The following is a 25,000-nucleotide window of genomic DNA, read 5'->3' as shown; positions in this document are numbered from 1 at the left end:
TTTTTGAACGTCCTCAGGCATTCCAGAATTGAGCACCTTGATACACACATCCTCCATCTCAGGGAGAACCAACTTTTTCTAGAGGGGTAATATTACAGAATCAGTTTGCGAAAGTAAAGCTTGTAATTAAAATGATAAATGTTATTAAGTAAATACCATGAAACACATTCACTGGCAGTGACTTACTTTGACGACCTCTCGTAGTTTATTCTCGATCCATTGAGTAACCTTTGTCATTTTGACCTCTCTGTGACCCAGCTTGGGTTTGGCTGACAGCACTAGACTAGGACTCTCAGTGAAGCCAAACCTGTGCAGCGTACAGCAAAACACACAGTATAATAATTATGCATACACACTTGGTAGTGTACAAGCTATCGATACATACATGTACAAAAATACATGTTCAGTACACAGTACTGGACTTGGCTAGTGATTGCATCATGCCCAGCACTCACCATACGATATCCGTGGTTGGTGGGGGGATGTTGACGGCCAACACTCCGTCCAGTCTGTTGACGACCACGGTGAGCACTAGGGGATAACTGGACGCCTTCTCAAACGCCTTTTGAACAATTCCACTTTGGACCACTTTCTTGCCAACACTGAGTCCTATCTTCTTGACTGCCGACTTGAGCCTTTCTTTCCTAGAGCTGTGATCTTCGTGGGGGGTCTCCACAGCTTCCAACTATGTGGGGGGGGGGCAGAAATAGTCATAAGACAAAAGACAATTATAATAACTGAAAACAAACAATTTGAAGCTACTTTGGGAGGCCATAACTTCACTAAGAAGCAATCACATCAAAACTAAGAGATGCAATCTGTAGTTCTTGACAAGCCCTATCATATAAAATGCTCATATCAAAAGTTCTGGGAGGGGCAAAAACTGACTGACTACAGCACTACACCTACCTCTGCTGCGATAGCCTTTCTCAAGGCGGCACTGTCGGTCTCCTCATCACTGGACCCACTGTCAATCTCATCATTGTCATCATAAGGATCCATTGATGAGCCTAGTGCCTTCGCTGCACTCGAGTGACTGCGGCCAGATCGTAGTGGATACTTGGTGTGGGGGGAGGGCACTGGGAGGCTGGCGGGGTGGAGCGCATTGTAATCAATGAGTACTATTATATAAAGGTTTAAAATTATAGTTATACTCTTTAGCTAATTGAAAGCGAATGCCAATTACAGCCAGCATACACACACAAGTGTCAACACAACTTCATAATGGATGGTCCTACACAACCCACTCACTCACCTTGTCCCCTTGCTCTTGATGACGCGCATCTGCTGTCCTTGCTCCTCCTTCTCTTCTGTTTTGCCCAGTTTGAGCTTGGTCGTAATCGTCATCACAAAGCAACCTTCGTACGTCACGTCCAGGTACACCCACAGGCCTCTCAGGTCAAGATTAGGCCCTCCACACAACCTCTTCACTACCGGCATATCCTTACCAAGGTCCACATCTGTAAGCGTAAGCTTCTCCATGAAGGAAGGAGTCTTCACACGAGCTAGCATCTTCTGAATACGCGAACGGACCCAATCCTTCCATCTATGATCGTGCCAAATGTCCCAGCATAGTCTAGCGGCCACAGCATTCAGCCAGAGGGTATCACTAGCTCTGGGCAGAGACACAACAGTGTCACGGTCTTGTGATGGTGGGCTTGTGTAGCTCTGTTGGTCGCCACTTGTGGAAGGAGTGCTTGATGTGGAGGTGTGAATGCGTGAGTGGCGTGATACCGTTGGACCCGACTCTCGTGTAATGCTAATCATTTCTTTGCCCTCCTCCTCCACTAAACTGTCCTCAGTGTCTCGAGAAGAGAAGTGGATACGATTTCCGTGACTGGCCATTTGTTTCTTAGCTGTCTTTGTATTTGGAGGGAGTGGTCGTTGTGGTCGTTTTGTGCGAAGTTTTTGTGAGGTGGATGGGAAATAATTCTCCATATAGCCAAAGAATTCCTCGAGGTCTTTAATTACATGTTCCGAGGTACAGCCATCGGCAGCTTTACGTAGTCTTCGAAACCAATCCTCTTTTTCACGAGAGGTGGAAACGAAGAGAAATACTTTGAAATTGTTTGACTTTTGTGTTATGCAGATTGGAAATTTCTTGTTCCAACGCCTCTTTCGGTTCTTTGCTACCTCCTCTGGTACGTTTGTTACCGTACATCCTCGTAAGTCGTCTCTAGAGCGGAAAGGTCGGGCGTGGTCAGGATCTTGGACAATCTTCACTGAGAGGAAGAAATCATTTTCCAGTTTAACAGTAGCTTTCATTCTTTGTCGAGGATGGTGGGTGGTGGGGTCGTACTTGAGAGTGGCCGTGAACTCTGAACTCTGGGGGGGAGATTGTGTTAAGATTTTATATAGAATTCTAGAAAAAACCTTAATTATTGATGGCCACAAACGTACCTGATAATTGCTGACTTTGCTGAAGTCTGTGTTCAGTCGTCTGAGGAAATCCTTCGACGGCCTTATCATTTTTTCCTCCTTACTCTCCTCCTTCTCCTGTTCCTGCGTGTCCACATACACCACAAACAAAGTCCCCACTAACAAATACACGAGCAGAAAACCGGTAAATAGTCCGGAGAGATATGCCCACGGGTTGAACGTATAGTACAAGTAGAGGGCAATGGACAGCACAAGATGGTAGGGCAGGGTGAGGTGGGGCTCTTCAATTACATGACGATCACGTCCTTTTGGTTGTGTGTGTGTAACCACAACATCCTTTGGTTTAGACTCCTGTTGCTGTGTCAGCACTGGTGGTTGTGTCAGCACTTGCTGTGTGATGTGCTGATACTGTTTCCTGGCTGGTTGTGGAGAGAGTGACACACTGCGTTTAGAAGTAGTAGGTTGACGAACAACTACAAAGTCATTAATAAAAAGGTCATCCGCTGGCAATCGTTCTTTCTTGGAGGGTTTCTCCTCTAGTTTCCGACGTATGCTTGGAGATAGTGGGGGTCTAGTAGGCGGCAATCTCCCGGCACTATTCTTCTTGATGGGTGCTTTGTGGGGGGTCTCTTTACTGAAATAATCGTCTCGAATTTCAAATCTTTCCTCGCTTGCTCCCCTGTCACTGTCGTATACTCCACTGTCCAAATGTTTGGATGGGCTTGAGCTGCTCGATACATGTAGTGGGTGTGTGGGTGTGGATACGTGAGTGTTGCTTGGAGCTTTGGGAGAGAGTAGCTCCTCCAGAATAGCAGCTGTGCTGGTGGCCTCTTCATCAGAACCACGCTCAACTGATCTACCTATAGGTTTAGAATGGAGAAATTCGGCCAGTACACTTATAAGTTGTAACAGATAATTTATTACTTACTGATATAAACAAAAGTCCCCAGGAGGGAATCGAACCCACCACCTTATCTATCATGTGATCTACTAAGCCACCACCTTAACCACTAAGCCACACCTTCTTCCCCTAGTCATCACATCTATTATGCCCTACCCATGCAGAGAGAGTTTTACAGTGGATTGCAGACTTGCAGCAGAAAATTGCCAAAAGCAAATTTAGATAGCCATTATTATCTAACAATTAAATTTGCTGTTTGGCAATTCTCTGTTGCCAAGTGCACTGCAATCCATTGTATATATATATGCAGTGTGCCAATGGTTGTAGGTATAATACATCACTGGAGGTGTTCTAGCACCAATAGTAAGAACAGCAGGACATTTCGACTATGTGTATTTACATGGCTAATCTATGATCATAACTATCACTAACCTCTCTTGTCCCTGAGGCCAAGGTGAGAGGTGTCATCCTCCAGACTAGAGCTCAGGGAGACAGGGGATCCCAGTCGTTGTGTGTTGACTGGAGGGTGGGGTCTGTGTAGCAGGGGGTGGTCCTCTGTGGGGGGGTCGTCAGGGAACAACTCGTCACGGTCCAAGCTGGGCTCTTGTGATTGCTTGGGATCTGGTGAGCTATCAACAGTAGGTACATGTACTGTTGGAGTGTCTTCAAGAGGGTCAGTATATGTTGAATCCTCTTCACTGTTGAGCTCAGGTTTCTCTTCCACATGATTGATCGATATTGTTTCAACATGTTCATCTGTTGCAAGTACATTCTCTTGTTTTGTACTCTCCACCTCGGTAACTGTGTTCAGTTCCAACTCTCTCTGGTGCTCTAGAGTGATGTCATCCTCGGTGGGAGGTAATGGACAGCTGCTACTCGGAGGAGACCCCCCAGGGAGATTACCACCATCTACAACTTCCTCTGAATCAGCCGCAATGGACTGTGGGGGGTCTACAATCAACGTTTCATCTGTGTTTATGAGATCATCACTAAAGAGGTCTTCACTAATGTTCCGTGTATCAGAAGAAGAATGGTCATCGAAATTATCAACAAACAAATCATCTTGAAAGTGAAGCCCAGATTCAGGTTGTTTTATATCGCTAAATATATCAGGCTCAGAGTTTCTACTAGGGGAGGAGGGTTGGTCATACACACCATCATCAGCCAATGTGTTAGTCTTGGCGTCCGTCTCGAGTCCAAACAGATCTGCAGATTCGTCATCAAGAATATCAGTGAAGGCTTTGGTCTGCTTTATCTGTCGATAGGAGGGGGCAGGTATTGGGGGTCCTGTACGTCCTGAGGCAGACCTTGTCTTCCGTGTGTTGATGACTCTAATGCCCTCTCTGGCTTTGTCCCTAGCCTTGTCGCGCACCTCACGAACTTTGCGAAGAGCACTCATCCTGTAGGGGGAGATTATGAACAGGCTTAGCACAGTACAGGTAGTTAGCACAATATCAATGTAGGTGACAACGATTGATTCTACAAGATTATGACAATGGGACTACAAGATAAAGACATGATGACTACAAGTACGTACAGGAACACACTACCTTGCACTTACTTGGTCAGTGTATAGTACACACAGCTACAGCACTCTCAGTAGCTTATATTATAGTGACAATATCCTTTCCTTCACAAGTCACCACAGAATCATGACTGCACTGTTTACATGAAGGCATGTGACGGGAAATCCCCTATATGACCACGTAAATAGTGGGGATTTCCCGTTATGTAGACTTATAAATCGAGGGCGTCTTCACACAGTGAATACTGTAGCGGGTAATTTCGGGGGACAACATTTCGTGGGTAGGTAAAGGCATAGGTAGGCAATGTCACTTCATTCGTGGTCAGACCTCCAACCACAATATTTTTGCCCATCGCTGGTAGCCTCAACACTCTCGATTTACAGCCGCGGTTTGCAATCATAATAACACATCAGATGAAAATTTGTGCACAATAAACTACAAAGAGAACAACCAATGTAGAGCACAGCTAGATTGTTCACTTCTTCTTTCCAGGCAGCAAAACTCCCTCATACTATACGTGTGTGCGTGTGTGGGGGGGGGGGGGGGGAGGGAGGTAAAGGCACAATATAATACGGTAATACATTTATATCACCTTCTGTTGGAACCACTTCATTGCCTCGTCCTTTGTAACCCTGTGCCTGAACCCAAGATGACCTGGGCTTCGCTTACGGTTAGGCACACGGAATCCACGGCGACCCATCACCACGTAGAAATCCATCCCATAGATGCCAATAGTAGGGTCATACTTGATGCCCAAGTCAATGTGCTCTTGAATACCAAATCCAAAGTTGCCTTGAGAGGAGAAGTTCTCTTTTCTCAGCTCGTACTCGCGGACTTTGAGACCTTTCTCGAGTATCTCCTCGGCCTTGGGTCCACGCACTGTGCAGTGGACAGCTATCTTCTCGTTACGACGAATACCAAACGATCGAACAGTGTAGCGTGCTGTGGAGTGGGTATGATGACATTAATAGCTGCACATGATGGATAATTGGGGCAAAAAATATTGAAGATACTAAGGTCGAAACTTGTACGTTCAACATCGTTAAGAAGATATAACTGCACACACACACACTCACAGCCTCCCCCCCCCCCCCCCCCCCCGTACCTTTAGAGTAGACTGGAGGCTGTCCAGTAAGGGCCTCAAGCACTTTAGCAGCTCTAGTGAGTCTGTCACCACTCTCCCCCACGCAAACGTTAAGGCATAGCTTCTTCACCTGAAGCTCTCGCATAGGATTCTCCCGCTTCTAGAGGAGTGCATGTGAAGTGGTACAATAATACATAATTGTTAAAAAGTCCAACCACATGGCTTTTAAAGAGGGTGAAAAATGAAGTGCCTGTAGCTACCACAGCAACATACATATTACATAGGAAACTGAGGCATCTATGGTTAAGCTCTTACAGTGGAAAACACTCCTATACACATACAGAAGGTGATGGGAGTGGGTATAAAGAGGTACATGTGGGTAACTTACAGACATGATTCCAGCGTGCTTGTCAAAGAAGGACTTACTGAGCATGCGCAGTCTCCAAGTAGATCAGCCACTCCCCCCTTTTTGTTTGCAAAGCAATATGGCGTTTAGAGGAGTCCTATCTCTGTTTGTCTGCTTGCTTGCAACCGTCTATGCAGCATCATACGATGGTGAGTGAATGTGGATGTTCTAAGCTTCCAAAATAGACCTCTAAAAGGGCTTAGCTCTACCAGCATTGCTTACTATAATTATGTCTATCGTGGCTAACAACCAATAATAATACCCATTGCCTATGGCTAAGATGTTGTCTCTCCTCTCAGGTGTGATTCGTGCTGTTGGTGATGGTCGCTATGAGGCGTACATGATACCTCCGAACAAGGCCAACCATGCTTCATTCATTGAGCAGCTCCCTGATGGTCAACTGACCCTCGCCTGGTTCAGTGGAACTAAAGAGGGTGCTGACAAATGCTCCATTGTAGTAGCACATCTACCACCTAATGGAACACAGGTGACATCAGCTAACTTCGATCGTCTAATTTCATGGCTTGTTACAATTACTTTTGTAGCCACGTTTTAAACAATTGTTATGATTCTTACAGTGGTCCCAGGCTGCACTTATTTCTCGAAGAGACGGCTATTCTAACCAGAACCCAGTACTTTTCTACGATTCCAAACTCCAACTCTTCAATCTCTTCCACTCCCAACAGCCTGCTAATGATGGAGAACACCAGGCCAAGGTGTGGCAGCTAGTCTCCAAGAACAACGGTCTCAACTGGACCGCCCCAGTGGAGATATTCAAGGTGGACGGATCTTTTGACAGGAACAGAATTATAAGCTCCCTCGATGGTGGTCTCATCTTCCCCATCTACTATTCTGGTATGACTATTAATGTATATTCATGTGTTATTACCCTCTGGTTGGATGAGCTAAGCTAATTCCGCAGACTGCATTCGGTCAATTCACCAGCAATAGTTTTGCGTTCCCGTGAGTGGGTTCAATTCACCAACAATAGTTTTACGTTCCCGTGAGTGGGTTCAATTCACCAGCAATAGTTTTGCGTTCCCAAATTGTCAAATACTCAACTTTGATGGCACCATTTGAAAGGTCTCTTTCTAACTAAGCTTTCAGAAAAACATAACATTTTTGATTTTCGATCCACAGAATTCAAGTTATGGCAGCTGAAAGATTATTAATTAAACGGAGGGGGGGGGGGGTGTCTTTCAACTTGAAATAGTTTTGTCAAATTGTCAAAATTAATACTCAACTTTGATGGTACCATTTGAAAGGTCTCTTTCTAAGCTTTCAGAAAAACACAACATTTTTGATTTTCGATTCACAGAATTCAGGTTATGGCAGATGAAAGATTCCCAAAATCATTGATTAAACGGAGGGGGGGGGGGTTGTCTTTTAACAGCCATAACTTGAAATAGTCTTGCGTTCCTGTGAGTGGGTCCAATTCACTAGCAATAGTTTTGCGTTCCCGTGAGTGGGTTCAATTAACCAGCAATAGTTTTGCGTTCCCAAATTGTCAAAATTAATACTCAACTTTGATGGTACCATTAGAAAAGTTTTCTTTCTAAGCTTTCAGAAAAACACAAAATTTTTGATTTCCGATCAACAGAATTCAGGTTATGGCAGCTGAAAGATTCCCAAAATTAAACGGAGGTGGGGGGGTGTCTTTCAACAGCCATAACTTGAAATAGTCTTGCGTTCCTGTAAGTGGGTCCAATTCACTAGCAATAGTTTTGCGTTCCTGTGAGTGGGTTCAATTCACCAGCAATAGTTTTGCGTTCCCAAATTGTCAAAATTTATACTCAACTTTGATGGTACCATTTGAATGGTCTCTTTCTAAGCTTTCAGAAAAACATAACATTTTTGATTTTCGATCCACAGAATTCAGGTTATGGCAGATGAAAGATTCCTAAAATCATTAATTAAACGGAGGTGGGGGGGTGTGTTTCAACAGCCATAACTTCAGTACAGTTGTTCCGATGCCAAAATTTTTATGATTTTCTGAAAGCTTAGAAAATTACCTTTCAAACGATATGATTCCATCCATAATTTCACTGGGGCCCTAATTTGTCATTTTTCGGCCTCGGACCATGGGCTATAATCCATGGTATCGCCAAATTGGCAAATACTTTTATCTCTCGAGTATCAACTTTGATGGTACCATTTGAAAGGTCTCTTTCTAAGCTTTCAGAAAAACATAAAATTTTTGATTTCCGATCAACAGAATTCAAGTTATGGCAGATGAAAGATTCCCAAAATTAAACGGGGGTGTCTTTCAACAGCCATAACTTGAAATAGTCTTGCGTTCCTGTGAGTGGGTCCAATTCACTAGCAATAGTTTTGCGTTCCTGTGAGTGGGTTCAATTCACCAGCAATAGTTTTGCGTTCCCGTGAGTGGGTTCAATTCACCAGCAATAGTTTTGCGTTCCCAAATTGTCAAAATTTATACTCAACTTTGATGGTACTATTTGAAAGGTCTCTTTCTAAGCTTTCAGAAAAACATAACATTTTTGATTTTCGATCCACAGAATTCAGGTTATGGCAGATGAAAGATTCCCAAAATCATTAATTAAACGGAGGTGGGGGGGTGTGTTTCAACAGCCATAACTTCAGTACAGTTGATCCGATACCAAAATTTTTATGATTTTCTGAAAACTTAGAAAATTACCTTTCAAACGATATGATTCAATCCATAATTTCACTGGGGCCCTAATTTGTCATTTTTTGGCCTCGGACCATGGGCATAATCTATGGTATCGCCAAATTGGCAAATACTTTTATCTCTCGAATATCAACTTTGATGGTACCATTTGAAAGGTCTCTTTCTAAGCTTTCAGAAAAACACAAAATTTTTGATTTCCGATCAACAGAATTCAAGTTATGGCAGCTGAAAGATTCCCAAAATTAAACGGAGGTGGGGGGGGTCTTTCAACAGCCATAACTTAAAATAGTCTTGCGTTCCTGTGAGTGGGTCCAATTCACTAGCAATAGTTTTGCGTTCCCGTGAGTGGGTTCAATTCACCAGTAATAGTTTTGCGTTCCCGTGAGTGGATTCAATTCACCAGCAATAGTTTGCGTTCCTGTGAGTGGGTTCAATTCACCAGCAATAGTTTTGCGTTCCCAAATAAATTGTCAAATACTTTTATTTCTCGAATATCAACTTTGATGGTATCAGTTAATTATATATCTCTATAGTGTTATTACCCTCTGGTTGGATAAGCTAATTCCGTGCAGACTGCATTCTTCCCATTGGTGTATGTCAATACAACACTTCATTGTTAGCCAGAATACCCGTAATTTATACTATTCTTAATTGCTACAATATAAACTGAACTGTTATATCTCATTGCTACACACAGTATCTGGAGACTCACATCAAGATTCAGCCATGAAGCTCAGTTCTGACCACACTGACTGGGTGGGCTACAAAGTGGATGACTCCAACTACCTCGTGCAGCCCTCTGTCATAAGACCCACTCCCAAGCAATCATACCTCCTCTCGTACTTCCGTGACCGTCGAGCTGAGCACATCTACTCGAGCAGCTCCACAGACGAGGGGAAAAGTTGGAGCAAGCCTCAGAAAACCTCTCTACCCAACAACAATGCTGCTATCCAGTCCATCGTACTAGCCAATGGCCATGTGGCTCTCGTGTACAATCCTACCACACGTGCACGCAATCCCATAAGAATATCGATATCACTGGATGGAGGGAAAACATGGACCTACGCAAAAGATTTAGAGAGCAGCTCTTCGGACAATGTTGAGTTTAGCTATCCGTCCCTCGTTCAGAGCCCAGATGGTTTTATTCATGTGTCATACACTTACAATAGGGACACTATTAAATATGTTAAGTTTATGGAAAACTGGATTCACCAATAACAGTGCTTTACTATTATTTTATTTGTTGCATGCAACTCTCTAGTGTGTTAACGTTGATTTTGACTCAAAAAAACGGTTGTTTAGTGTGCATAATGTTTTTACAATAAAGAGTGAAAGTGAAAAGATTGAACATGATGTAAAGTACGTCCTATCTATAGTGATATAAGGTCATCCAGTGTGATACACACTGTCTCACAGAGTTCACAGTTATTATCCTAGCCTGGTATGGGCACTCGATTATCTCTGGCCCACTTCCGAATAGCGAGCACAATCAGTTCGGCCTGAGGCTGTGGAGTATTGCGGAGGATCTGCACTATCTCCTTCAAGCTCTCCTTTGGTTCATGTCCTGCTATCACCAGCTGCAGTAGCCCCACACACGCACCCCTCTTCCCCTCCCAATAATCAGGGTTGGGGTCTAGCCTCTCTAAAACATCGAATGCCCTGGCCGCAAAATAGAACTGTCCCATCTTGTAGCAGTCGTTGGCAATGAGTTGGAGGAGGTTGAAAGAATCAGCAGAGGTTTCCATCTTGAGGTAGAGTTCCCATGCTGCCTGAGGCTTGCGGTTCATGATGTCTGTAGAGGGGCAATGGCAGTAGCTCATAACGATAATTATAGCATGCCGATACTTTATCAAATGGATGGGAAACGTATTTTTGTACTTACAGCATCTGGCGAGCCAGCCAATGTAGACATAGTCGTTCTTTAGTGCCTCCGAGTTAATGAGCAGGAACACCTCCTCAGCCTCTTTATAGTTCCCAGTGGCAGCCTTGGCCTGAGCAAAGTTGAAGTTGAACGAGTCCAAATTGAAGAAATAGCCCTGCAACAAAAGAGAGGTAATATGTAATGAACTTGAATTTGAAATAAAGGATGATAGGAGGATAGTGGAGTCAAGTTGTAAATTAAATAAGTATGTTTGTATGGTTGTGGGGTCACCTTAACGGAGTTGAGGTAGAGGAGCACATCGTCAAACTGTCGGAGTAAGAAGAAACACGAAGCCATACACTGTCGTCCAGGGATGGTGTCTGTGTGGAAGGGAGAGCTGTAAACCACACCTACTCTGGCTGCCATAGTAACATACCACACTCGCTGCCGGAGCCGCCCACCAGTTGAAAATACTGCTGAGCCAACTTGATATTCTCATGCTGTATAGTAAGTTGAGCTTATACACGACAATATTCGTAGTACTTACTAAAGTCCTAGGTTCACAACCAATCAGCTAGATTTCTCTCCCTACGTACGTATATACATGCTTGTCTAATGATCAGATGTACCTCAGTCTAGGCTAGTATTCTCACAGCTATTACAGGACAGTCTACTATTACAGTACTGTGCAGTGCCCCACTCACTGTGCCGTGCTCCTGACCAATGACAGTGTTGGCAACTGCCTTGAGAATGTACTCGTGAGGGCTACTAGGTTCAAGGTCCTTAATTAGAGCATATGCATCTTCCACATTATCTGGAGTGGGGCGGGGGGGGGGGGGGGGGTGAGCAAGGGGGGGTGATACAGAGCAGAGAAATGCTATGGATACTAAGATTGTGGATACACGTATGTATAGCTAAGCAAGAGCATTGTACATGATAGTTAGAACTGTTGCAAAATTATGGATAAGTATAGCATTACAGATGATGTTATACTAATGACTACACAGTGTACAAACTTGTATACATGTGATACATAGCTAGTCCCATACCTTGCTTGAGGTGGTAGATGGCCAGGTTGAGACGCGCCTCAGGAATGACCCCAAGCAGCTGAGGGAGTACCTGAAGAGCCCCCTCCCCTCCTCGGAAGATCACTAGATTATGTCGGAGAAGGTCCTTGGCAAACGTGAGAGAGGTGGATGCCATATCCATGAGTACCTTCAACTCAGCCTGCATTACATAGGGCACAAGGTGGGATCGATTAATGGTGGTGTTGAAATAGTTATACCAGAGAATACTGGTAAATTGAGTACAAGTTTACGAGATATGTGTACTTGTTCTATACTCACTTCAGCAGCTTTGCCGTTGTATAGTTTGAAGAAGTTGCATGCCTTGAGGTTGATGGCCACCACACTGTCGGGGTGCTGCTGAACATAACCAGCCAGCACCTCCTGAGACACATCGTAGTAATCCAGCTTGTGGTAGCACATGGCCAGATACACATTGAGTGCCAGCATTTCTCTGCATAGGGATAAAAATGAATTTTGAAACCACCAGCCTGAGTAACCATAATGTACACACATACAAAGCTGTATTATAGGTCAATCTGTACTGTCTGTAGATACCTATTGTCTAAGAGTATTTTCTTGTAGATGTCAATGGCCTCTTGATAGTGTGTCCTGAGGTAGTGAATGGCAGCCAGGGAGAGTTGGTCCTCTATCATATTCTTTAGCTCCTGATGGTGACTCATCAACCGCTTCTCATCTCCAAACTAGAGCATAGGGGTGGTGATCTTGAGTCAATATGATAACACAATATTACCTTGTGTGAGAGGTGGAACTGTAGTCTGTTCTGCAGTCGTCCCTTGGATCCTGTGGAGATAGCACAGACAGTGTGTGCAGAGTGAGAGAGAGAGAGCAGAGAACTAACTCACCTCTTGAGGAGGCACTGTCAGCATTGCTGTACATGCCGAGCATGAACAGGCAGCAGGCAAGGTTGCACCAAGTGTCTGGATTACAGCCCTCTGATCGAGTTAGTTTCTCATACTCCTGCATGAGCGTAGGTATATGGAGCAAAGTTACATCACAAAAGCAGGCAAAAACACAAGGGCTATAGCTCATGCTTTCTCTTCAAAAATGGAAGATTTGGGCCTGAAAGAAATAATTGATCTAAATACACCATCTTGTAGCTCTATCAAAGAGCTACTAAATGCACAATTTAATTGTGAATTTGACAATCTTTACTCAAGTTATGGGCAGGGCAGTCACTACAATCTGGTTAGCGTAATTTGTGTACAGTGTACATGTGTTGGGTACCTCTTTAGCTCTCTGGTAATCTCCACTGTGGAAGGAGCAGTAGGCCATCCACTGGTCACTGTCCTCACCAGATTTACCAGTGCTCCGAATAAACTACAATGGGAGAAACACTGTAAAATCAACACATGACATTGTAAGGTACTTAATTAAATGCGTGGGTGGTACCATAGCAACAGAGGCTGGCTGGTAGCAACAGCTAGCTTACCTCGAGCAGCGTAATGGCTCCAGCATAGTCTCTATTCTTCACAAAATCATCTAGTTTAGGGAGCTTCTTCTTTTTCTTTTCCTTGGCAGCTTGTGCAGCAGTACCCGCCGCCCCTCCTTGTCCAGAGGCAGGTTTAGAGCGGGACAGAATCTGTGTACAGGGTGACTGCTAGTAGAGCAACTAACTTAGCGGGCTCACCATTGATTAGTATAGCGGGGATGATGTCCACACCTTTAGCTTCAATCAAGGGCAAGGGTAAGGTATCCAAGCACACAGAGACAAACACCTGAAACACCACTTTTTGCAGCTCCAGCCACGCCTTCTTTTCTCAACTTCTTCTAATTAATCGTTACTGCAAAAGGCCTCAGAAATATCAATGTGGAAAACTCCCAATTTAATCAAAAGAAGTGATAAGTAGACAAGTATGGAGGATTCTAGACCCGAGACAGAGTCAACTACTAGCCATCCAAACCATCAGGACACTACTAAAGACTTTACTCATCAATTAAATCCACTCACAGACAGTGCTAGTACAGCAGAGGCAAGCTATGTCGCCCCAGGGAGAGCATCTTTCATCCTACCTGAGACAGTACAGTTTGGCTATCATGAAATCAGCCACTCGAAACAAATGATCATCTCTGATGACAGACTGAGTGCCACTAAGAGTGACCCAGCCTCACAGTACGCCCACGGTGTCTGCTATGGTGCTATTCCACTGAGGGGTACGGCAGAGTTTGAAGTTGAGATCATATCATACGGCACTGGATGGTCGGGGACTATGAAGCTTGGAGTGATGCGCTGTAAAGCTGACAGTAAGATCAGTGTACCTCGCTACTCACCTGAAGGCCCCGAACATGTTGTGTGGAGCTCTACTAAAATTCACAATCGATTATCGGGTGGACTGTCTATGGGCGGACCCAATGTTGATGAGACTGAGAAACAATATAGTACTGTGAATTTAGATGATTTAACTGTTGGTAGTCGATTGGGATTTCGTTTGTCTTATGATGGAGCTCTGAGCTTCCTTGTGGATGGGAAGTCACATGGTGTTGCAGCTGAAAATGTGTACCTCAAGGCTCACGATGTGTACGCAGTGGTGGACCATTACGCTAATTGCAAGGCTACACGGATTACAAGAGCGGGTATGTAGTTACATGTATGGGGGTAGTGTGTGTCATGTTGTGTGTGTACTGGTATATATATATGGCAGCTCTAGTGTTGCGTAACTTTGATTGTCCATAACTTGTGTTGGGAACGTCCAATTTCAATTCTATTTAGTAGCTGTTTGGTAGTGCTACAATATGGTGTGCTTAGGGGAAACGTTTGGGCTACGTATGTAGTGTACACACCCACACAGTGTACACACCCACTCACACCTACACACTCACACACAGCTATGAGAGTGGACCTAAACCTCCAGGATCGATGTGTAGAACTATTAGCCAGCTGGTTGAAATCAAAACAAGATGCCAAAGAACTTCCACTACCATTAAGACTCATAGAGAGATTAGTACAGTCCATTGACAAATAGCAATTTAAATTATTTTGTGTTCAAATGTCTCACTGATTTATTATACAACTACTGAAATAATGTGAAGAATGTAATGTGCAAATAAACGCAAATAAATTCTATGATGGATTAGTAGGAGTAGACATTTCTAATGCTTCAATTTCCTCTCTCTGACTATCAATGTAACGTTCAATTTCCACCACTTTTTGTCTATTTCTTTTGATCTCTCCATCTTGAATATCTTGTGTGAGTGATGTCATGTCTCGGGACATTTGCTGTGCAATAGCATCCTCTCGTCCATCAATGATGAGCATGTGTGTATCGTGAGCATTGTTCAGAGCACTCACTAGAGTGTCCTTGTCCATAAACAACTGGAGGAAGGGGAGGGAGGGAGGTACCAGTTGTTGAATGCAATAAACAATAGGGCTTTTCAAACATAATTATTTAATTGAATGATAAAGGGGACATGTAATTAATGTGTGTTCTAGTTACAATAGGCACACATGCTGACTACAGTCAGTCACTCACCACTCTGAGGTCCTCGTGTGGCTCTTCATCGAGCTGGTTCTTGACAAATTTCTCGAGCATTGTCGTTCCTATCTCAGTCACCTTCTCGTGATGGTTGTTCTCCAGATCTCTCAGCTGTGTCATACTATAGGACACACAATGTTAAGGCAATCTCAAATACTCTAGAATCAGTCTCTAAATACAATGTCATTCTGTTGCATGTAAGGACATAATGATTGTAAGTGAGGATACTGCGATTGAACTTGTTCCTTGAAAGGTCCCACAATATCGTTGGAATATTTGAGCTCAAAATCTTTAATCAGGTCCTGTGTGTACAGTACACTATAGTTTAGTAGCGTGTACGATAAATCGGAATTCTATTAAAACAGCCACGACTCTAGTGACTCTAAAATTACAGAGGCCACTTACGTCTAACTGTTCTACTAGTTGCATCTCCAGTCTCATGAGGTCATGGTCCAGGCTCTCAATAGCAGTCTCAAGCTCCTTCAGTGCACTCTTCCCTCTGCCACCAGGCACCAACTGAGGCAACAACTAAAGTAAAGAGAAATAGCTACTAAACAATAATTATTACTGTTTAGAAATGTCTACACAGGAAATACGAATTGAATGGTGTATTACAGCGTGGTGTGTACAGTAGTCATACCTGTGCCTTCAGCTGTTCAAATGCTTTGACTCTCTCCACTGAGGCTTGTTGGTTGGCCTCACTTGCCCTCTTATGAGTGGTCCTGAAGTCCTCCACTTCAATCAGTCGCTTCTCCCTCTCCTCTAGACCTACCTTCACCAGGTGGTTGCAGCAAGCCACAAAATCAGTCTCATACCTAGGGAAACAAATAGGATGACAAGCAAAAATCACAACACCATATGCATACAGCTAGTTGTACAAGCAGAAAACAAGTCCTCTAGAACATGGATACAACAGCCATTAGAAGGTTGTTTGATAGAACGTTTTAAGTTAAAAATCACAACCGTACATACTTGTATAGAGTTGTTTGACTCACTGTTGTAGCATTTCCGGGAGCTCTGGCAAGTGTTTGATCTGCTCAGAATCAGAATCTTCTTCAAACATCTTTAGGTACAGTGTGGTATCCTCCAGTCCATCCACATATGCAGACTGTGGTCAGGAATAATCTCACTCATTATGGCAGTTAGTTACGAACCTTGTAGAGTTGTGCCTTCTCCTCTGCTAGTCTCCGACTCTCCTCGTTCCTCTTCAGTTCTCTCTCAGTCAGTTCTATTTCCCTCAGCTCATCTCTGAAGGTATGTACTGCCTCCTCCCTCTGTGTGTGTGGGTGGTGTGGGTGTGGTGTGGGTGTGTGTGCGTGTGGGAGGGCAGTGTATGTACAGTATACATAAATGCATGCTCATAATCAGGGGACTATAGACTGTTGTTACGGTAGTTACAATTCAGCGTACCTCTTCTTCCATGATCATCCTGAAGTCTAGGTAGACCAGAGATGGTATAAAGCTGATGGTGAATGAGTGGAAATTGTCACTACTAACAACTGGATTACCCTTTATACAGAGCGTCTGTAGCCGTTTAAACTGACGCAGATACCGCACCTAAGTATACGAGGAAAATAGATAACTAACACTGTACATACGCACATGCTATTATAACATGGGAGTGGAAGCTTCTTTCTCTTGTATAAGGTTGATAGAATGTTAGCTTTGTATGCTGCTGGGGTCATTTGTTGTACACGCTAGAGCAAATCTATGCATACAATGATGGCTTACACAGTCTACATCCTCCAGTAGATTGTTGGCCAGTGAGAGGACCTGAAGGTTGACTAGTGTGTCCAAGTTCTCCAGTTGTGTGATGCGGTTATGAGCCAGACTCAGATCCCTGAGATTGACCAGCTCGTCGAGGCCACCGATGATTTCTATGTTGTTGAAGGAAAGGTCGAGCCACTCCAGATGAACAAGGCTGTCTAGGCCAGTCACATCCTCAATGATGTTGTTGTCCAGTTGAAGCTTTCGTAGAGAAGTGAACTGCCACAGGTTCTCAATACGCAGAATATCTGTAAGATAATCAAATTCATGTTTTGTTCAAGCAGACGTACATACCGTAGAGCTAGCTACGTACTTTAATATTCAGACGAATTCAGAATTTGGGACATTTTACCCTTAGATCTAGCACTACATACATTTATTTGTTTTGTCTTGAAAAATGTTATTTTATAATTACTTTGGAAGTCCAGTCTGAGTTGAGTGACCTCCTTGAAGTCAATTCCCTCTTCCTTGGCAATCCTCCCCGCCTCTCCATCAGGGCCTTGCTCCAACACACACTTGTGGATGAGAGCTTCACTGATGACATCAGGCTCTATGGTGTCGTACAGGCGACTCATGTCTTGGCTGTAGGTAAGGTTACTATGACAACAATTTGTTGTTATGGTAAGGATCGCCTGACAAAAACTAATTTGTCGCGGCCTTTCCTCGAGACAAGATTAATTAATGAAGATTAATAAAAACGTCCTGTTTGCACACAGCCCTAGCGGAAATTAAATCAAGGATACCACCGTACCCATCAGTTTAATTCTGCCACCTAGTACATACAGTCTACTATTATAGCAAGAGGAGAGTTTAGCAGGAGCTTAGGAGCTACTAGATCATCCAGAGACAAGATGTCTGACCGATCTGACCGAGCTGTGCGCCCAAAGCGACGGAATGCAGTGAGGCAAAGACAAGTGGTGGAGATCAGAGGACACAAGTTTGTGCTCAACTACTTCAAACAGTTCACCTTTTGTGGCCACTGCACGCGTTTTCTATGGTAAGGCAGAGGCCTCCATTGCATTAATGTGCTGTCTTTGTATAAGCAGCAGCAGTGATAATATTATGTGTTTTATGTGTACAGGGGTGTGACTGGACCTCAGGGCTACAAGTGTCTATGTAAGTGGGTGGCCTGCTGTCACTCTATGTTACTGTGTAAACTATGCACACTCTACCAACACACACACACACACACACACACACACACAGTATGTGACTTTGCCATTCACAAGCGATGTATGGAGTACGTCTCCTTCATGTGTCCCGGCACTAGCCTGCCTGAGGGAATTGTAAGTTATACTACCTTAGCTTCCACACACACACACGTTAGTTAACAAGTTGCTGGCAGCATGTGTTTGTTCGTCCTACCTAGTCAGTAGTCTCACCACTCCCTCATTAAACAAGAACTATAAAAGCTATATATGGCATGCCTTGGTATCCCCCTGCCCCAAACCACACTGTATGTATAATGGACCTTTAGTTCCCAGTATTAATTACATGTTAATGTGCTGGTTTTGTTTTTTTCCTGGGATGAAAGCCACGTTAGGTATATTTAAACCTAATTTCCTGGGTCAAAACTTCAATTTATGCTTGCACTTTGAGATCATAGTTGCATATCCTCCTAATTAACTGTATTTTAATTTTATTTATCCTCACTGCTGCCCTCTAGGAGCCACGCCCCCACAAGTTCCGAGCCACCACATATCACACCCCCACCTGGTGTGATCACTGTGGCAGTCTGCTGTACGGGGTGCTCAAGCAGGGAGACCAATGCACTGACTGTGGTACCAACGTTCACCATCGTTGCAAGAGCCTCGTGCCCAAGACTTGCGGAGTAGGCCAGTCGGAGAAAAGGGGACGAATTAAAGTCACCTTCTCCACACTGCAGCTGGACGATGTTCACGTGCGAGTCAACATTATGAGTAAGTCTATAGAAAAATGTGTTCTATAAATTACAAAATTCTTAGAAAGCTGCAAAAGTTAAGAATGTCAATACTGCTGTTGATATTTTGCATGCTGTTTCTCGTCTCTTAGTTATTGTATGAATGATAAACAAAACGATATATTTGGTTATTTTTCCTATCCCAACAAACAAACAAACGAACGTATACTCTTTATTCCCCTCCCCCTTTAGTTCACGAGTGCCGCAACCTTCCTCCCATGGATGCCAACGGTCTTGCTGACCCCTACGTGAAGCTAAGGCTTTACCCTGAGCCAACAGACGTGCCCAATATCAAGCAGAAGACTGAGAGACAGGAAAAAACCCTGGAGCCTAAATTTGAAGAAGGGTTCTTTTAGTAAGTGTTATTTACTTCCAATTTCTGGTTAGTTTTAGTTCCGATTGTGCCAGGCAGAGTAAGTCACCAAGTTAGTTAACAAGTCTTCCCTAAGAATTTGAAGCCTCACTTGTCATCTTATAGTGTTGTATTTGCATATCCACACAGTTCTCAAGTTTCACTGATTAATTGTAATGCAATCCTGCAGAGCGTAAAATTGAAATTATTCATCCCTCCCCTCTCTCACTCGTAGTGATGTGAATGTCACCACGCAGCTGCAAACATACATCGTGCTGGAGGTTTGGGATTGGGACAAGTTTACTGCCAATGACTACGTCGGAGGCTTTGCTCTCAAGATTGATGAGATTATAGAGCTGACCAAGATGGAGCCACATATGTCCTGGTACAAGCTGCTCGATGAGAAGAGAGCCAAGACCAACCACGAGAGGATACTGGCTGATGATGAGGCCACCAAGGTGTGTGTGTGCGCGCGTGTGTGTATGTGTGCGTGTGTGTGTGTGCGCGCGTGTGTGTGTGTGTGTGTGTGTGCGTGTGTGTGTGTGTGTGTGTGTGTGCCTGTGCGTGTGTGTGTGTGTGCGTGCGTGTGTGTGTGTGTGTCATTAGTATGTCATTAATATGAGGGTGTGCCCTACTATTTGTTAGATAATTAGTTCCCTACGTACTATTTCAATGATGCATTGTATTTGATATATGGTTGGTTAAACTCCTCACTCCTCTATTGTTACCATAGCGATTGTAAGCAATGACTCTATTACTCTACAGTTGATCGAGGAGTTTCGAAAGGCCACCATTCTCGACAAATCAAAGAATCCTGATTCTCATGCCATCCGGCGGCCGTCAGAGCTAGCACCGGGCTCCTCCCAGCTCCCCTCCATGAAACTGAGTGACTTCAACCTCCTTGTGGTTCTGGGCAAGGGCAGCTTCGGAAAGGTGGGATACAATACTGCTGGGTTCACATATGTTATTGTAATTATAGATATTGCGTTTCCTCTTTAGTTAAGAGTTTGTTTACATCTCATGGAAGGATGTATGTCTCTTCCTGTAATAAGGGGCACTAGTTTCCTTTAATAGTCAAGATTAGTTGAGCACACTTAATTAGCCACTCTCCCTCTCTCTTTCTCTCTTAGGTATTTCTGGCTGAGTGCAAATCCACAAAAGAAGTGTACGCCATCAAGAGCCTCAAGAAAGACCTGATTGTACAAGAAGACGATGTTGAGTGTACACTGAACGAGCGCAAGGTCCTGGCTCTCCAGGCCAAGCCGCCATTCCTGACTGGCCTCCACTCTTGCTTTCAGACCACTGACCACTTGTTCTTTGTCATGGAGTACATCAATGGTGGGGACTTGATGTTCCACATCCTGGAGTTAGGGAGGTTCCCAGAGAACCAAACAAAGTGCGTTAGCACGGTTGTTTTGTGTTGCTGTGGTTGCTTGTAGCACATTCCATTACTTTCCTTATAATAACTTCATTCTGATTCCAGTAATAAATCAATCTTCTGTATAATTACTTAGGATCTCCCCAAATAGTTCTTTTTGAAGTTGGGAGTTTTGTAAGAGCTCTAGTTCTTCATTGCCCTTTCTTTTGTGTAAGCTAGTGCATTTTGTTGTGTGCTCAAACTGACCCCTACGTACCCTAGGTTCTACTGTGGTGAGATCATCCTGGGGCTGAGGTATCTGCACGCTCGAGGGATAATCTATCGTGATCTCAAACTGGACAATGTCATGTTGGACGGTGACGGTCATATTAAGATTGCTGACTTTGGTTTGTGTAAGGAGGGCATTATAGGAGGCAACAAGACAAGGACTTTCTGTGGCACTCCAGATTACATAGCTCCAGAGGTGAGAGGTCACTGTGCAGCTCTTAGCACGTGTGTGTGTGTGTGTGTGTGTATATACAGTTAGAGTGCTAATAGGAATATGGTACAGGTATGTGATAGTGTCGATATTGGATACACCCCCACACACACACCCACACCCACACACACACACACACACACACACACACACACACACACACAGATCATCAGCTACCAGCCATATGATGCAGCAGTGGACTGGTGGGCACTGGGTGTACTCACATATGAGATGCTGGTTGGAAGGGTGAGCTGATCACTAGCTACTGGAAGTTTAGCTTGTTTTGTTTTGTTTACATCGATTACCTATATACCTGCCCTTGTTAGTGATACGTATTCCTTTTTGCACTTGTAAATTAAACAAACAAGGTCTTGTATTTGTCATGCCTGCTTGTACATTTGAATTTTAAATAGACAGTTCTCATGTCAGAATGTATGTTTGCTTGTTTGTGTACTAACCTTGACTGTGTGACTGCAGCCTCCTTTTGATGGAGATGACGATGACCAACTGTTCAACAACATCATGGAGAAACCAGTACACTACCCCAGGGGCATGTCAGACCCTGCCAAGAAACTCATTCAAGGAGTAAGTGTATGCACAGCTAGTGTGGATGGTGTATACTTCACTATTGCATAATAGATTATTAAGCAAGTATAGATCTCCTAATGTCATAGGTTGTCATCAATTTATGCTTTATATAATTAAGTATGCATACTTGATTCATTCATCACTCTCTGCCCACTCGCAGTTTTTGACAAAGCATCCATCGCGGCGATTGGGCTGTCATCCTGACACTGGAGAATCAGATATCAAGAGCGCACCGTTCTTCAAGAGCATGGACTGGGAGCGTTTAGCCAGGAGAGAGCTGAAACCACCGTACAAGCCAAAGATTGTAAGCTGCCCTCTTTCTTGTATAATAATCGTGTATAATAATAGGCCACCGTAGTTATAGTGAGCTTGTTTTCTAGTTCATTTTTTCACAACATTGTTATTCAATTTCTTGCAGCGTGGGAAAAAGTCTGTGAGCAACTTTGACCCTGAGTTCACGAAAGAGCCGTGTCGACTGTCCCCAGTGGACCCCACCGTGATCGCTGCTATAGAGCCCGAGGTGTTTGAAGGCTTCTCATTCACCAACCCGGAGATGTACAGTGAGGACTGAGGGACACAGCTAACCGGCTAGTAGCTCAATAAACTAACACATATAATTAGTTACGATTATATTGTAGGGTAGCAATGGAAAGAATTGTTTTATTATTGTCCACAACATGTAACTGTTATTTACTGTTATTTTTTTGATGTACATTGTTGTATTGACTGCGTGTATTATTTCTCATACTGTGATTGCTAAGTTATTTTAATGATATTCATTTACATTTCAATGTCAATGCTGTCTGACCACAATAAAAGGCACACGATGGTAAGGTGTTGTTAGTGTCGCAGAACATCAGCTAAACTAGACATGTCTTCAGAATCTGTGGACACACAGCCTCCGCGGATCATCCTTGTATCCGCTGCACCAAGTATCAGCGAGCCAGATGCAGAGCTACTGACCATGGATGATGGTACCAGCTAGCTAGCTACAGAGTGCAGCATGAATTTGTTTGTTTTGGCTGGGATGTGTCTACGGTTTGCAATGAATGAATTAATGATTTATGTTGTAGCTCTGTTTTAATGTGACTGATTATTTTCCTTTGCAGATAGCATGATGTTCACGGTGAGCCTCACCGACCCTATGGACACAGGGGAGAGCGCCCCCTCTCATACTCGCACCGCTAAGGACACGGAGGAGAGCACCCCCCCTCATACTCGCACCGCTAAGGACACGGGGGAGAGCACCCCCTCTCGTAATCATGCTGGTACCATAGACCCGCGGGAAATCTCTGATCTTCTCCGATCACGGCCGACTATTCGACGAGGCAAACCAGAGCGATGTGCTACTGTCATGTTTGATAGGAACGACCCTGTGTTCAGGAGCGTCCAGTACAGGAGACCTCACACCACTGGTAGGGAGAGCGGGGGCGTGTGTCATTGTACAGCTGTGTTTGAGAGCCCGCAATTTGTGTTTAGATTGTCCAATTTCCAAACTAATAATATTATTGATGCATTCAATAGCTCCCAGAATCCCATTATTTGCTTCGATAAAATGTTTGTAGCTATTCCAAAACAAAAGCAAAAGTTCAAAAGTTTGCATGCTCTTAGGTGTGTGATTTTCTAATTTTCAGGCATTAAAGTCCGTCGCAGAAGCTCTATGCCGCTCACAGGGCCTGAGAGATCCTCCGCCTCTTCCAGTAGTATCATTATTGAGGATATTGAAGAGGAGGTGTTCCAGGATGACAATGCCGCCTTCGCTAGAGGTGATGTTCGGAGGTCCACTAGAAGAATCAAAGACCGCATCAAAACATAGTGAGTGTGAAATCACCATTTGCAAATTCTGTGGTGATAATTTATGAGAAAAGGCATTCGTTGTGACTATTTTACACCTATAGCCAGCAAAATATGGTAATGCCTAAAGAGGTCAGGCACAGTGTTATTGCTGACTTCAGATATGTGGTGAGTTGAATTCTCTGGTTTTACAATACAACACTGCCTTCACTATCAGCCATTGTGTGTTCGGCATTACCACCTGCTCTCATAGTTATGACTGCAGCATTCCTTTTGTTTGTGTGCCTGACCATATTTAATTGCCTCATTTAATTTGAGTGGCCTAATTTAGTGTGAGTTAGTGTTTCCTCTTTCTTTCCTAGAAATGGCCCAAATTGAAGAGTAGGTTGCAAGTCATTCGCTCCTGGGAGCTATGGAAGGGACATATTAAAGAGGTCGAAGGTCATTTCGGGACGGCAGTAGTCTCGTACTTTATCTTTCTTCGCTGGTTGTTTGTCATGAATATCATTATCTTTGCTCTGTGGTTTGGGTTTGTGGTGGCTCCAAACATTGCATACATCACTGGTGAGTATAACTTATGCAATCCCCCCCACACACACACACACACCTCCCCACACTTCATGTACACACCCACTCCACACCCACACCACACACACAGTTGCTCAACCTCCCGGTATCCCCTCCACCCTCTCCTGTTCCTATGATCCCATCCTCAGCCCTGCCCCAAACTTCTCCTGCATCGAGAATCTGACCGCAAACACATCATCATCAGATGACATATTCTACCTCCCCACTGGCCTAGGTTACACCTGCAATATAACCACCGACGACGACACCTTCAGTATACGCAGCTGTCTATACGATGAGAGAACAATAGGGGGTGTGGCTGTGGGTGTGGCTTACCAGGAGAGCCCTGAAGTCCTTACGGCCAGTAGAAGCGTACCAACTGATTGTGTCTTCACAAATGCTTCGAATGTTTCAATGCCACGAATGGTTAGACTCTGTTCCACAGATATTCAACCACATGTAGAATGGTATCAGTATGTCATTGACTTCTTCCTTGGAGAGGGGTTGTTCAATGATACTGTGTTGTTTCACGGTCGCTATAGCGATAGCATCGTGCTCGTGTACAACTATCCTCTGGCCTTCATGCTTCTCATTGTGGTGGTCTACACTATCAGTGTCGCACTACTAGTGTACAAGTGAGTCGGTGTGGTGGGTGTGTGTGTGTGTGTGTGGTTGTCTACGCCATTAGCTAGTGTGCGTGTGTGTGTGTGTGTGTGTGTGGCTTGAGAAAATCCCTCCATTACTGTTATGGTCAATAAATGGACCTTTG

The 25,000-nt window shown here is 44.0% G+C and overlaps 8 protein-coding genes across 10 annotated transcripts in view; 4 read left to right on the top strand and 4 right to left on the bottom strand.

Moving 5' to 3' along the window:
• LOC135351100 (testis-expressed protein 2-like) overlaps positions 1–4,995 on the bottom strand; it is a 5,224-nt gene extending 229 nt beyond the window's left edge. The window contains exons 1-8 of the mRNA XM_064550028.1: positions 4,842–4,995; positions 3,713–4,680; positions 2,401–3,239; positions 1,256–2,325; positions 910–1,087; positions 456–685; positions 187–307; positions 1–78 (exon numbers count right to left, since the gene is read on the bottom strand). The exon at positions 1–78 is cut by the window's left edge and continues 229 nt beyond it. Coding sequence (XP_064406098.1) covers positions 1–78; positions 187–307; positions 456–685; positions 910–1,087; positions 1,256–2,325; positions 2,401–3,239; positions 3,713–4,679 — 3,483 coding nt within the window. The 5' untranslated portion in view covers position 4,680; positions 4,842–4,995. The remainder of the gene's footprint in view (positions 79–186; positions 308–455; positions 686–909; positions 1,088–1,255; positions 2,326–2,400; positions 3,240–3,712; positions 4,681–4,841) is intronic.
• Positions 4,996–5,195: 200 nt separating this feature from the next.
• LOC135351123 (large ribosomal subunit protein uL5-like) lies at positions 5,196–6,425 on the bottom strand. The gene is made up of 4 exons (XM_064550058.1): positions 6,279–6,425; positions 5,912–6,050; positions 5,399–5,748; positions 5,196–5,317 (listed from the first exon to the last, which is right to left on the bottom strand). Exons 1-4 carry the CDS (start codon positions 6,321–6,323, stop codon positions 5,282–5,284), a joined length of 570 nt encoding a protein of 189 aa, XP_064406128.1. The 5' UTR covers positions 6,324–6,425; the 3' UTR covers positions 5,196–5,281.
• On the top strand, positions 6,344–10,290 carry LOC135351111 (uncharacterized). Its single transcript, XM_064550044.1, has 4 exons — positions 6,344–6,445; positions 6,596–6,783; positions 6,875–7,151; positions 9,647–10,290. The coding sequence occupies exons 1-4, from the start codon at positions 6,376–6,378 to the stop codon at positions 10,165–10,167; spliced, it is 1,056 nt and encodes a 351-aa protein (XP_064406114.1). The 5' UTR covers positions 6,344–6,375; the 3' UTR covers positions 10,168–10,290.
• Positions 10,225–13,660, bottom strand: LOC135351106 (intraflagellar transport protein 56-like). Its single transcript, XM_064550033.1, has 13 exons — positions 13,526–13,660; positions 13,328–13,477; positions 13,123–13,215; positions 12,741–12,855; positions 12,629–12,678; positions 12,433–12,578; positions 12,157–12,328; positions 11,860–12,037; positions 11,515–11,624; positions 11,247–11,310; positions 11,102–11,190; positions 10,832–10,985; positions 10,225–10,741 (listed from the first exon to the last, which is right to left on the bottom strand). Exons 1-13 carry the CDS (start codon positions 13,526–13,528, stop codon positions 10,383–10,385), a joined length of 1,683 nt encoding a protein of 560 aa, XP_064406103.1. The 5' UTR covers positions 13,529–13,660; the 3' UTR covers positions 10,225–10,382.
• A 44-nt stretch (positions 13,661–13,704) lies between these two features.
• LOC135351116 (neuralized-like protein 4) lies at positions 13,705–14,944 on the top strand. Its single transcript, XM_064550050.1, has 2 exons — positions 13,705–14,469; positions 14,722–14,944. Exons 1-2 carry the CDS (start codon positions 13,752–13,754, stop codon positions 14,856–14,858), a joined length of 855 nt encoding a protein of 284 aa, XP_064406120.1. The 5' UTR covers positions 13,705–13,751; the 3' UTR covers positions 14,859–14,944.
• Positions 14,858–17,756, bottom strand: LOC135351107 (dynein regulatory complex subunit 3-like). Of its 3 annotated transcripts, XM_064550037.1 has the most exons (11): positions 17,551–17,756; positions 17,100–17,383; positions 16,877–16,925; positions 16,779–16,804; positions 16,523–16,642; positions 16,364–16,476; positions 16,009–16,183; positions 15,774–15,896; positions 15,597–15,670; positions 15,366–15,489; positions 14,858–15,208 (listed from the first exon to the last, which is right to left on the bottom strand). In XM_064550037.1, exons 1-11 carry the CDS (start codon positions 17,708–17,710, stop codon positions 14,957–14,959), a joined length of 1,500 nt encoding a protein of 499 aa, XP_064406107.1. In that variant the 5' UTR covers positions 17,711–17,756; the 3' UTR covers positions 14,858–14,956. The 3 variants fall into 3 exon arrangements, with proteins under 3 accessions (XP_064406107.1, XP_064406105.1, XP_064406106.1); XM_064550035.1 differs by having other exon boundaries at positions 16,779–16,925; XM_064550036.1 differs by having other exon boundaries at positions 15,774–15,884; positions 16,779–16,925.
• Positions 17,757–17,846: 90 nt separating this feature from the next.
• LOC135351733 (protein kinase C alpha type-like) lies at positions 17,847–22,661 on the top strand. The gene is made up of 13 exons (XM_064550818.1): positions 17,847–18,132; positions 18,217–18,251; positions 18,342–18,421; positions 18,802–19,054; positions 19,267–19,429; positions 19,662–19,884; positions 20,192–20,359; positions 20,557–20,822; positions 21,066–21,267; positions 21,448–21,528; positions 21,760–21,867; positions 22,031–22,174; positions 22,289–22,661. Exons 1-13 carry the CDS (start codon positions 17,987–17,989, stop codon positions 22,439–22,441), a joined length of 2,022 nt encoding a protein of 673 aa, XP_064406888.1. The 5' UTR covers positions 17,847–17,986; the 3' UTR covers positions 22,442–22,661.
• Positions 22,662–22,675: 14 nt separating this feature from the next.
• Positions 22,676–25,000, top strand: part of LOC135351727 (transmembrane channel-like protein 7) — a 6,757-nt gene continuing 4,432 nt past the window's right edge. The window contains exons 1-6 of the mRNA XM_064550812.1: positions 22,676–22,844; positions 22,980–23,285; positions 23,505–23,685; positions 23,769–23,832; positions 24,027–24,228; positions 24,323–24,866. Coding sequence (XP_064406882.1) covers positions 22,742–22,844; positions 22,980–23,285; positions 23,505–23,685; positions 23,769–23,832; positions 24,027–24,228; positions 24,323–24,866 — 1,400 coding nt within the window. The 5' untranslated portion in view covers positions 22,676–22,741. The remainder of the gene's footprint in view (positions 22,845–22,979; positions 23,286–23,504; positions 23,686–23,768; positions 23,833–24,026; positions 24,229–24,322; positions 24,867–25,000) is intronic.

The sequence above is a fragment of the Halichondria panicea genome, chromosome 17 (genome assembly GCF_963675165.1).
Source record: "Halichondria panicea chromosome 17, odHalPani1.1, whole genome shotgun sequence".
Taxonomy (NCBI): Eukaryota; Metazoa; Porifera; class Demospongiae; order Suberitida; family Halichondriidae; genus Halichondria; species Halichondria panicea.
Note: the sequence above shows the minus strand (reverse complement) of the source record. Positions and strands in the feature narration are given on the sequence as shown.

Coding starts and splice junctions, on each gene's coding strand:
- LOC135351116 (XM_064550050.1), top strand. CDS start 13,752: ATGGAGGATTCTAGACCCGAGACAGAGTCAACTACTAGCCATCCAAAC. Junction 14,470..14,721: donor TACACGGATTACAAGAGCGG/GTATGTAGTTAC, acceptor ACTCACACACAG/CTATGAGAGTGGACCTAAAC.
- LOC135351107 (XM_064550035.1), bottom strand. CDS start 17,710: ATGAGTCGCCTGTACGACACCATAGAGCCTGATGTCATCAGTGAAGCT. Junction 15,671..15,773: donor AACTAGTAGAACAGTTAGAC/GTAAGTGGCCTC, acceptor CTGTACACACAG/GACCTGATTAAAGATTTTGA. Junction 15,490..15,596: donor AAGGAACAAGTTCAATCGCA/GTATCCTCACTT, acceptor TGTGTCCTATAG/TATGACACAGCTGAGAGATC.
- LOC135351123 (XM_064550058.1), bottom strand. CDS start 6,323: ATGCTCAGTAAGTCCTTCTTTGACAAGCACGCTGGAATCATGTCT. Junction 5,749..5,911: donor GCCTCCAGTCTACTCTAAAG/GTACGGGGGGGG, acceptor CCCACTCCACAG/CACGCTACACTGTTCGATCG. Junction 5,318..5,398: donor TGAAGTGGTTCCAACAGAAG/GTGATATAAATG, acceptor ACACACGTATAG/TATGAGGGAGTTTTGCTGCC.
- LOC135351733 (XM_064550818.1), top strand. CDS start 17,987: ATGTCTGACCGATCTGACCGAGCTGTGCGCCCAAAGCGACGGAATGCA. Junction 18,252..18,341: donor TCAGGGCTACAAGTGTCTAT/GTAAGTGGGTGG, acceptor ACACACACACAG/TATGTGACTTTGCCATTCAC. Junction 20,823..21,065: donor TTCCCAGAGAACCAAACAAA/GTGCGTTAGCAC, acceptor TACGTACCCTAG/GTTCTACTGTGGTGAGATCA.
- LOC135351111 (XM_064550044.1), top strand. CDS start 6,376: ATGGCGTTTAGAGGAGTCCTATCTCTGTTTGTCTGCTTGCTTGCAACC. Junction 6,446..6,595: donor CTATGCAGCATCATACGATG/GTGAGTGAATGT, acceptor CTCTCCTCTCAG/GTGTGATTCGTGCTGTTGGT. Junction 7,152..9,646: donor CTTCCCCATCTACTATTCTG/GTATGACTATTA, acceptor TGCTACACACAG/TATCTGGAGACTCACATCAA.
- LOC135351106 (XM_064550033.1), bottom strand. Junction 12,579..12,628: donor AGTTCCACCTCTCACACAAG/GTAATATTGTGT, acceptor CCTATGCTCTAG/TTTGGAGATGAGAAGCGGTT. Junction 11,625..11,859: donor CATCTACCACCTCAAGCAAG/GTATGGGACTAG, acceptor GCCCCACTCCAG/ATAATGTGGAAGATGCATAT.